Source organism: Asparagus officinalis, chromosome 8, assembly GCF_001876935.1.
Source record: "Asparagus officinalis chromosome 8, Aspof.V1, whole genome shotgun sequence".
Taxonomy (NCBI): domain Eukaryota; kingdom Viridiplantae; phylum Streptophyta; class Magnoliopsida; order Asparagales; family Asparagaceae; genus Asparagus; species Asparagus officinalis.
The window spans coordinates 24,774,761-24,786,809 of NC_033801.1; the positions used below are offsets into that span (position 1 = coordinate 24,774,761).

The following is a 12,049-nucleotide window of genomic DNA, read 5'->3' on the forward strand; positions in this document are numbered from 1 at the left end:
TATGCAAGATATTTTTAAAAAAATATCATGCATGGCCCACTAGCACTATAGAGAGTGTGAGGGTATGGTTGAAAATATGGTTGAGAGTGTGCCCCTAGCATTATTTTTAAGAGTGCTGCTACGGGGACCCAAAATATGGGACCAAGAGAGGGGATAGGTGAGATGTCCCCTCCTTATTACATAATGAGTTGGCCATACCAACTTATTATGCAATAGGAAGGGGACACCTCATCTGTCTCTTTCCTTGGTACCATATTTTGGGTCCTTAAGTTATTTTCCGTGTAAATTTCCAGGCATTTTACCCGCAAACAAGCGAACACCTTCTAGAGCGCGCACGCCTGCTTTGCTTTGCTTGTGCTTTCGTCTCCATTTCTTACCTCCAACTCTCCCATTATTTCCTCTCCTCATTTCACTTTGCTTTACTTTGCTTTGGTCCTCATCACTCTTCCTCCCTCCCCATTTCTAAACTAGAATAGGGGGGGGGGGGGGGGGAGAGAGAGAGAGAGAGGAAGAAAAACTCTACGATCCAGTACTCTCTGTTCTCTCTCCTACTTCTTCAAACTCCTCGTTCTTTTACCCACAATCCTCACTTTTGATCCGTTACTAAAGGACTCATCAAGCTTCAATCTTTCTGCGTCGGTCTCTTTGAACCCCTCTTTTCCCCATCTGGGTCTTCCTCTCTTGCCTCGAAAACCTTCAATTTCTTGGAGCTTTAGATTTGGTTTCAGCCTCAGGGTCCAAGCTTTTCTCCTGCTTTGTCTCTGGCTATTTTGACTTTGGCTTCAAGTCTCAATCTTTTCTCGTTTATTAATCTTACGGAGCACCCCTCATTCATCTGGTTCATTTTCTCTCCCTCCAAGTCTCCCCTTTTCCTTCCCAAATTTAGTTATTAAAAGCTTAAGTTTTCATTCCAACATGAATCTATTTGTCTCTTGGGTTTATGCTTTCAGCTCCAATCTCTGAAAAAATTCAACCTTTTCCTCTCAGTCCAACAAGAAATCATCCAAAATTGAACTTTCCTCCCAAACTAGTTTTACTTCGAGAGTTTATAGATAGATCTAATTAATGATGGGTAGTTCTTTCAGCAAGAAGCCCAATTCTCTATCACAAGGCGGCGGCAGCAGCAGCAGCAATAGCAGAAGCAACCACAATTCAACCGATTCAGACATCAACGGTAGCAGCAATGGAAGCAGCAGCAACCAATACATCAGAGGGCTGAGCTCCTATCAGTCAGATCCCCACCAAGATCCCGAACTCGAATCCTTCGACTCAGCCCTTCAGCATCGAACCATTGGAGCAATCTCGATGCTCGCCGGCTCAGAGATCAACTCAATATCCTTCAACACCCTCATGGAAGTCACTGGCTGCCTCCTTGACAACAATCAAGAAGTAATCAACATGATCCTAGAATATAAGAAGGATGTATGGAAGAATCCCGAGCTCTTCGATGTCGTCCAAGAGTTCTTCGACTGCAGCCTTCGAATCCTCGAGTTCTGCACTGCATTGGAGAAATGCCTCAAGAGAGCCCGGGACTCGCAACTAATCATCCACATTGCTCTCAAACATTCAGAGGAAGAACAAGGAGAGGGGAAGGATAAGTATAAGAGAACACTGGAGGAGTTGCAGAGATTTAAGAATATAGGGAATCCATTCACTGCTGAATTCTTTCAGGCCTTTCGATTAGTTTACAGTCAGCAGGTTTCTATGTTTGAGAAGCTGAAGAAGAACAAGAAGAAGCTCGACAAGAAGATGAAATCAGTGAAAGCATGGAGAAGAGTCTCGAGCATAATCTTTGTATCAGTATTTGCTGCTGTTCTAATCTGCTCAGTGGTTTCTGCTGTTATGGCTGCTCCTGCTGTTGCTGCTGCTTTAGCTGCAGCAGCAGCGGTCCCTTTAGGATCGGTGGGGAAATGGGTCGATTCTCTTTGGAAAGATTACTCCAAAGTTTTGAAAGGGCAGAAGGATGTCCTCAATATAATGCAGGGTGGGACTTTTGTTGCAATAAGTGATTTGGATAGCATTAGAGCTATTGTGGAGAGACTTGAAATTCATATTGGTTCTTTGATGCAAAATGTTGATATTGTGCTTGGAGATGAGGAGGCGGTGAAGTTTGGGATCGAGGAAATTAAGAAGAAGATGGAGGAGTTTATAAGGGGTGTTGAGAGTTTGGAGAAACAGGTGGATCGTTGTAGTAGAGATATACAAAGGGTGAGGACCGTTGTGTTACAGAGGATTATAAGGCACCCAGAATGAAATAGGAGGACATCTGGTATGCTTTTCTTGCTGTTGTCCTTTTGAGGAAGTTATATCATTGTTGTATTACTTCTGTTTTGTACAAAATGCCGAAATTTCTTGTACACATTTTCTTGAATAATTAAGATTACAGCAAGTGCAGTTCAGGTATTTAGTGTGGTAGTTATATTGCTAGTAATTAACTGTTGTAGTCACGCCATCCTCAAAAAGAGCCATTATTCTATGACATTCAGCTAAGTTACTAATTCAGAAATGATGAGCTGCCCTTGTGAATGCTTTAAACTATTAAATTGTTATTCAATTAGGATATGGTGTTCATTGTTTAACTTGTTTTGAGCTATCAGTTATCATCCCTGATCAAGGAAGCAATGAGAGGGTTTAGTCTAGTTGTTGGTAATGAGAGGTCCTTAGCTTCCGCTTGATTCCCAAATATTCGACATGATAGGCTGATTAAGCTGTATTAGCGAGCTGAGAGGTGAGAATATTCTTCCAACACCCAATATAGACCTCAATGGACACAGGCCATAAGTGGTGGATTTTCATATGAAACGCATGTTTTACGTCCGCTGTGAATTTGATCTTATCAACAGCTTGAGGGAGGGATTATGGTTTCCTGTAAGAAATATATATAAGAGGTTTCATGTTGCTTTCATAATTTTGGTGTACATGTATCAAGGACTTGCCTTCCCTTCTCTATCTCTGTGTCAATTTTGTGAGCGGAGGAAATCAGAAGAAACTATTGTTGTGAAAAAGAGAAAAGAGATTATGATAAGCTGCAAATAGAAGCTGTTAAGGGTGTCCCTGCTTTTGTAGGCATGAAGTCTGACCACGTAGAAACTTGGTGCACCTTCTTTCTTATTTCTTTGTCATTGTTTTTCGGTATATAGGACGTTTCAAAGATCCGTGAGAATTCTACTTCTGTTTGGAGTTCAACAGTTGTTACAATCTTAAGACCAGAGACATATGGAAAAAGGTCAACTCATGCGATGGTAAACAGCCTATAAATCTTCTACACACTACTCATCATGATCCACAGATCGTAAGATGCATATTGTTGCTTTCTATTCTAGTCGTCTACTAGTTGATGGTTATTATAGAACATGAGGACTGAAGGAAGCATTAAAATGATGACATTAAAGTTTTTCAAATCGCACAATTATTTGTCTATATTCATTCAGTATGGACTGGGAATTGAATAGGGACTGTACTAATAGAGTAGGAGCTCGTTCATATATGAGTTTATTTAAAATCCGATATGATGAATAGCAAATTGAAAGTGATTATAGATGATTAGTGAACAGATAACACAACCCAATGATAGTTTAAATCAACTTATTGGTGATTGTCTATTGACATAACAAAGCCCCTCTTTTGTCCTTATGTTTGGTGCTCATTCTTCATTTGGCTGTAAGTCTTGGCCTAGTGTCAACTGTCAAGTTTTATGCCTTACACCAAAGTCAATCTCCAAAGCCGAATCATATGTACCATATCATTTCACTCTAAAACCAGAACAACAGTCTGAATGTGGATAATTTTATTTACGAAATATTAATTATATAAGTCACAAAACATAAGGTTTTTCTTAGCTAGATGACAGCTTTCGGATTTCTTTAGTTATTAATTGATAAAAGAGAAGTATTGAGGTCCGCTCTCCCTTCCTCCACACACACACGCACATACACAAAAGAAGTCCCCGACATAATGCTCATTTAATTTTATTGTGATGAGCATTATTGGTTTGGATATTTTGTATGAAAAAAACTTTAGCCACATAATATAATTGCTACACAATGATTGGTTGAATTCTTATATGGTTTTGTTGTTGTTGTTGTTGTGATGAATTTGTTGTGACTGATGCTTTGAGAAACCAAACCAACGAACGCCGAGAGAAAGACCAAACAAAACACAAACACCAAGGTTTTACGTGGTTCGGCAAATTGCCTACGTCCACGGGGCAAGAAGGGGGTGGGTTTTCACTAATAGAGAAGGAGAGTACAAATTGAGATTACAAATCGCTCAAACGAACCAACTAATCTCACCAACAAATCTCTCAATCTCTCAACCAATAACCCTAACAAATAGCTCAGAAAGATCTCTCTTTTTCTGTGCTCCAAAACCCCAAAACTCTCCCCCCAAAACCCTCAAATCGTATTGGTATTTATACCAAAACAGAAACCCAAACAGACTGCAAATAGGAACCTGAACTTTCCAAAAAACCCGTCATAAGTCGACTTATCAGTCTGCATAAGTCGACTTGGCAGAGCGAAAAACAGCAACTGGAGAAGAGATCATAAGTCGACTTATCAGACCTGATAAGTTGACTTGGCAGAGCAAAAAACCAACAATCCAGAGCAGAACGTAAGTCGACTCATGCACCAACATAAGTCGACTTACCATAAGTCGACTTATGCCTGTGCATGAGTCGACTTATGACCAAAAATCTGCTTTTTCCAATTCTTCTCCACAATTCTCCACCTCGGCGAAGTTTTCCCAAAACTGAGCCGACACCAACCAAACAAATGCCTCACATGCTGAGACCCAAATGAGAGTGTGAACACTCACCCCAAATGTCGATGTCGCTCACCAAATCGGCTGCATCAAAATGACTGCCTACGTATCCTTTGCCCAAGGAATCAAGCCTTCACGTAGTTCACCCAAACGGCCTCCAAAGGCCCTCAATCAAATAGAAAAGTCTGCAACTCTTCTCCAATATCACCAAACGATCTGCAACTGATAGTATTCCCAATGACCCCAAATTGAGACAAATCAAACACCTCCACCTGAGGTAAACCAATGGCCATATCCAAACTATATCTACCAGCTGCAACTGAATCCAAAACCAATCCATCATCTGCATCCAAAACCAAATGATCTCCAACCTGTGTCACCTTAGCTGGAATCCCAAATGACGCAGTATGATCTGGAGTATGTGGAGTAATCTCCACCCAACGTGGAGTAGCATCACTCTCCACCTGCTGCGATATCCAAATGACCTGATCAACACTCTCCACCTGCCGAGAGTCAAAAGTGACATACCTGCTCAGAACAAAATCAGAAGCTCCCAAACGATAATCAACTGAGCCTCCGAACCCCAAACGCGCAATCGGATCCAATCTCACATCCACGATGTGACCAAATGCTGGGTATCCAAATATCCGACGCGACCCAAAATCTGAAGCAGCTCCACCAGATCTAATAACTCCTAAAGCAGCAGTCGGCGACCTATGCATAAGATGACCCAAATATGTCGAAGCCCGCACACCAATGCCAATGCTCGACATCAAACGCCGATCCTCCTCCAGAAAGGAACGACCCATCGAAACTGTCATCTCATCTCGTCGCCCCAAAGTCTCCACACCAATGAAGTGTCTCCTATTGCCGTGAGCTCGGCACCAACGCAAGAAAGGACCCCTACCAAAGCTGAAACAATGAGTTACCTTTCTGCCAATACACTTCTTCCAATTGTTGTTGACTTCTAGGACTTTACACCAACGGGAACTGGTCGCGACCCAATAATGCCTAGAACAATCACCAACTGTGGAAACCAAGATACGATTACCTCCCAATGATGCCTCCTTGGAAGGCCCCCAAATGCCTGACTGAACACCTCCAAAAAGACCCCTCGCTCGATGGATAGAAGTGCCAAACTCCACCACGGTCTCGCTCATCCTAATGTGCTCACAGGACTTCAATCTGCAGGTCATAGCACTCCTCAACAACCAATGCACGGTATTACCAATCATATACCCCAGCACCAAACAATGCCACAGTCTAGCCGAATCTGATGAAGTCGTCATTTCCCTATCAATCACCGTGCTTCCGTGCAAATAATACAAATTTCTTCTTCTGACGCCCTTCATCACAATCATGGACCCAAATGTAACCTTCAAGCGTGCATCCGCCAAGGTCACCCTATAGCCAGCTGCCTCCAAAGCTCCAAGTGAAATGATGTTCTTCTTCAACTGAGGAACGAACCTCACTCCAACCAACTCCCGAATCACCCCGTCACTCATCCTGATCCGAACAGTACCAATACCACCAATAGAGCATTTGTGATCATTCCCCATGAGCACGAAATCCCCTCTTTCCAACTCCTGAAAGCTGGAGAACCAATCCCTCCTAGGGCAAATGTGGTATGTAGCACCCGAATCCAATATCCACTCTGTAGAGTAGGCAACACAAACTGACGGCAGTGCAGATAACGAGTAGCCCGAAGAATCCGAATCTGAATCGTTGCCACTAGCCTTGACAACATTCGCCTCTGAAGCTTGAATAGCTTTTCCCTTATTCTTCCCGGCTCGATCAACTAACTTTGGGCAATCGGCTTTCCAATGTCCATCTTCTTTGCAAAAGGCACATTGATTCTTACGAACTCCAAGATGTGCCCCTCTAGACTGCGACCTCCCACTACGGTTTGGACCCTTTGCTCTTGCGACCAACGCCCCCGCTACCGGCTCAAACGAAGTCTCCTTATCCTTCTTTCGAAGCTGATAATTCACAAGTGCAGCGGTGACCTCACTATACGAAAGAGATGCCTTCCCATTAATAAGAGTAAGAACGAAGGTCTCATATTCCTCGTCAGGCAAGGAACTCAATAGCAACAACGCCTTGTCCTCATCTTCAATCTTAACATCCACATTCGCCAAATCCGCAAGAAGCTTCGTGTAGTGGTTCATGTGATCACCAATGGAGGTTCCTTTCTTCAACTGGAAGCGGTAAAGCCTCCTCTTCAAATGCAAGCGATTCTCCACACTCTTGGTCAAATACTTGCTCTCAAGGATCTCCCAAATCTTCTTTGCAGAAGTCTCATTGATCACATCATACTTTAGATCTTGAGTGAGACAAGACCTAATCACACCACACGCCGTTCGATTCATCTTTTTCCAAACCTTCTCATCAATGTTGTCCGGTTTCCCGTCCAACTCCAACGTATCTTCCAAATTTTGCGCGTTGAGCGCATCCATGACTTCGCATCGCCAAAGTCCAAAATTGTTTGTGCCATTGAACTTTTCCACATCAATCTTCATTGAGTGGATATTCAAGCTTTGGACGGTCTTCACGCCGGAAGTACTGCCCACAACTCCTTCTTTCTCGGCCATAATCCTCAAGGCACCACCAAACCAATGCGGAAACAAACGAGAAATAGATCCAAACTGAAAAAGACGAGATTTTTACAAAAAAAGATCCCACCTTTATCACCAAACGAAGCCCTAGATGAACTTCCAAAGCGATCTACTCCTCCAAATAGCCCAAGCGTTGCCCGTTCTCTGATACCACTTGTTGTGACTGATGCTTTGAGAAACCAAACCAACGAACGCCGAGAGAAAGACCAAACAAAACACAAACACCAAGGTTTTACGTGGTTCGGCAAATTGCCTACGTCCACGGGGCAAGAAGGGGGTGGGTTTTCACTAATAGAGAAGGAGAGTACAAATTGAGATTACAAATCGCTCAAACGAACCAACTAATCTCACCAACAAATCTCTCAATCTCTCAACCAATAACCCTAACAAATAGCTCAGAAAGATCTCTCTTTTTCTGTGCTCCAAAACCCCAAAACTCTCCCCCCAAAACCCTCAAATCGTATTGGTATTTATACCAAAACAGAAACCCAAACAGACTGCAAATAGGAACCTGAACTTTCCAAAAAACCCGTCATAAGTCGACTTATCAGTCTGCATAAGTCGACTTGGCAGAGCGAAAAACAGCAACTGGAGAAGAGATCATAAGTCGACTTATCAGACCTGATAAGTCGACTTGGCAGAGCAAAAAACCAACAATCCAGAGCAGAACGTAAGTCGACTCATGCACCAACATAAGTCGACTTACCATAAGTCGACTTATGCCTGTGCATGAGTCGACTTATGACCAAAAATCTGCTTTTTCCAATTCTTCTCCACAGAATTCATTTCAAGTTTTTCACTGTCCTATGACTCAAAATATTAGTTTCCCAGGGTCTATTACACAGCTATTGGATGACTTGTTTTATCACCTCCTTGACAATAAAGGTCACTACCAGACAGATTTCAAGAACTAGGACATAGACTTATAATCATTTCTTTTCTCGCGTTGAGATATTCCCATTATTTTACTGATGGTCTCTATTTCCTGTCTGATTCTAGGTCGAATTAGGTCTGGAAGTTTGCTTAACTCCTTTATTTTGTTAAATTGTAATAAAAAGTAACTGTTTATATTGCTGGTATTTGAACTGTTGTGAATATTCGCTATTTGTGTATAAATATTCCCATACTCTCGTAGTCTTAATCTAGTGTGCTGTGTATGAAAACTAGTAATATATCAGTTTAGATGGTTGTAGAACTTTTTGTTAGAGATAAAGTATCTGACATATTAATTGATAAGGATCTAACTTCTCAATGTTGTTCCTTATGCAGGATGTTTACATGTTACATTTGATCTTCTTGAACCTAAAATTTCAAGATAAATACTAAATCAAAAGTAGCGGCTCCATTATGCAAATAAAAATGTGGGATATGGGGTCCCCGGATAGTTTGTAAAGACTAGCTGCAAAAATGAAGAGCTTAAAGAACAAACTGATGACCAATGATCTTTCAACTAAATAATACTCGGGTGAAGTATCAAGTATCCATCTTCAGCTTGCTGCCAAAGTTGCATTTCAATGCCATTATATTATCCAAAATGCAGATGTATTTCATGGTTTGAATCATTTTATATGCAGTTTATTTCTCTTCTTTTTCATCGTCAATTGTGATAACTTATATTATGTACATCTTTGGCTTTTGTTGCTACTAATGCACCCATGATTCAGTAGATAAATTGTCGAGTAAAGAGATTATTTTTGGGGAAATATAGGGGGTGCAGAAAAGAATGTGTATATGTGGTGGATATACATGTTGTCGTCTCTATTAGGATACGCGCGCGCGCAGACACACGCACACATGCGCGCATGCGCACACACCCACGCACGCAGGCACACAACCACACCCACCCACACACACACGTGCACACACATATATACATGTGAAATAGTTTATAGTTATTATTAAATATATTAAATTAAAATTTTTGGATGTCTTTATTGGTAAAACCTTGTTGGTTTCAATCTTTTTACTTTCAGAAATATAGCAAAATTTAAACTCTTAAGAAATAACATTGTAAATAATAAACTATCCATCTGATAAACTTGTATATTGCATATGAAAATGAGCAAACTATTTAACTTGTGCATCACAATAAATTAGCGATGAAATGCTAGGTAGTATGTGCATTTTGCACGTAAAGCTTGGACATACTTGTTTTATATTCTGAGTTTTCTTCATTGGGAGGAGAATGGTGAAGTCACTCAGCGAAAAAAATAAAGATTAAAAGTAAAACATAGAAAGAGGAATCTTATGAAAATATCATGGAATAAGGTTTGATGCTAGGAGTTTCATGGCCAAAATGGACGAGGCAATGAAATTCTTAAGATACGAACAGGAAAGATGTGCAGCACAGAAGTAGCTGCTATCGAATGCCCTTCTATTCTTTTCGGCAACGGTAATAACACATCAAAGGTTTGAAGGAAGAATCCGCAATACTTTGGCATTTCTTTTCAAATAGGTTGTGCATGGTTAGTCCAATACTACAGATAGTCATGAGCACAACACTTTAATATGGAAACGTAAGAATTAGTTTATTGTCTTCATCATTTTTTCCTATTTATTCTACTAGTTTATACATAAATTGGAAGGTTTTTAGAGAAAGACAGAATTAATAAATAAAAATTTTAATGAAGGGATCGATTGTTTGAATAATAAACAAGTATTCATGCCTTTGTTCCCACAAAATAGGACTGATGCTCCCATTGCGTATTAGATCTTCTTAAATTATTTATTTCATTTATAATATTTCCTCCATTTCCTTATTTTGTTTATCGATTTATGCAGAGGATTTAGTATTAAAATATTTGCTTATCTAGATATTAGTCGCTTAAATCTTCAATAAATCCTATGATTATTGCAATTTGGTCCCTTAATCACCAAAAACCCTTAAGTATATTTTTTTGAAGGGTTATTGCAAAATGGCTGATACGAGTCGCCGGACGAGCACCATTGATTGCAAAATTATCAAGAGTGGGTTGTGAAGAAGACAAAAAAAACACACAAGAATTGAGTTGGTCGAAGGAAAATAACTTCTCTAGATTATGAGAAATAATAGATTACAAAATCTCTCTCACACAATCTCTCTAGATCAAAGAACAATCTCCCTGATCTCCTTTCTGAATACAATCTGCTTAGCAAACCCTAGAAAAGTCGTGTTTTAATATGTATTAAACACAAAACCTAAAGCGAATAAGAAACTGGAAATCGGGCTCAGCCCGACTTGCGGTCAACCGAAGAGACACATGCGGTCGACCAGATAGAACGATCAAAACTCAGTATCGACTACAGGGTTTGGAGGTCGACATCAGAACCCATTGCGGTCGATCGTGGCAAACGATCGAGACCAAAATCACCTACAGGGTTTTAGCGGTCGACCGCAAAGTACAACGCGGTCAACCGCGAAAAGTCCAGAGATTTTCCATGAGCTGTGCACGTTCGCCGTCGACCGCGTCGTCACGTGCGGTCGACCGCTGGAAGTCCAAAGTGTTTTCCTACAGTTTTCCTGTACTTTTCGACGTTACCACCTTCAACGACTTCGTCCACGTCTCTATTCTCAAGATACCATGAGAATCATCTATCCTCAAGATCCCATGAGGATTGCTAAGCTCCCGAAGCAAGGAAGAATATACACCCGTATTATGGCTCCACCCTTTATGAACTTGAAGTCTCATTCAAGTTAGAATTGAAGCCGAGGGAACTCTCGAGCCCCCTCCCTCTCTGTTGAACCACCTGGCTTTGCTAGGAACCTGACCTTGACGTCCGATCAAAAACGACTCCTTCGTCCCGCGTCTCGTCGTAGTCACCTTCCGTTCCAAAATGCAATCTTTTTTGAGAGGTTCTTCTCTATCAAACCACAAATCGTCAACATGCGGTAAGATCATCTTGTCATCACCTTCATCATCCAACAATGGAGGCTCAAACAACTTCAAATACTCGGCATTGATAACCGAATACATTCCTAGATAAGGTGGAAAATCCAGGTTGAAGGCGTTGTCACCAATTTGATCAAGAATCCAAAACGGACCATATCATATCGGCTTTAACTTCTTCCCTTCTCCCTTTAGCCGCTCCTTACTCAACTTCAGTCACACCATATCACCTTTACCAAAATTACAAGGAACTCAATGTTGATCATGTTTCGCCTTATACTTAGCCTGTGATTTTTTCAACTGTGCTTTCACTGTGGCATGAATATGTGCAATCTGTTCCAGAAATCACTGAGCTCATTGTCTTTCACTCCCTTCCTTGCCGTTGGTCGTAGCTTCACTAGAAAACATGAGATCAAACGGACTCGGAGGTAAAAACCCATAACAAGTCTCAAATGGTGACTTCCCCGAAGACCCATGAATAGCCCGATTAAATGAAAATTGAAGATATAGTAAGCTCTCATCCCAAGTCTTGGAATGCCTGGAATTATATCCCCTCAACATGTGTACCATAGTCCGATTAACTACCTCTGTTTGTCCGTCGGTTTGTGGATGGAAGGTCTTGCTCTTCTTCAATCTAGTGTCCATAAAGCTCCACAAAGAATTCCAAAAGTGCCCGAGAAACCGGCTATCTCGATCCGAAATAATTGAATTCGGCAACCCAAAGTGCTTCCACACATGCTCGAAGAACAATTGCACCACACCCGCTCTCGTCACGGTCTTCTTACAAGGAATCAAGATCACAATCTT

The 12,049-nt window shown here is 41.2% G+C and overlaps 1 protein-coding gene across 1 annotated transcript; it reads left to right on the top strand.

Moving 5' to 3' along the window:
- On the top strand, positions 320-9,079 carry LOC109819804 (UPF0496 protein 1-like). Its single transcript, XM_020385720.1, has 2 exons — positions 320-2,269; positions 8,646-9,079. Exon 1 carries the CDS (start codon positions 1,066-1,068, stop codon positions 2,251-2,253), a length of 1,188 nt encoding a protein of 395 aa, XP_020241309.1. The 5' UTR covers positions 320-1,065; the 3' UTR covers positions 2,254-2,269; positions 8,646-9,079.

What these genes read in the sequence shown, in the direction of transcription:
- LOC109819804 (XM_020385720.1), top strand. Translation starts at nt 1,066, where the DNA reads ATGATGGGTAGTTCTTTCAGCAAGAAGCCCAATTCTCTATCACAAGGC.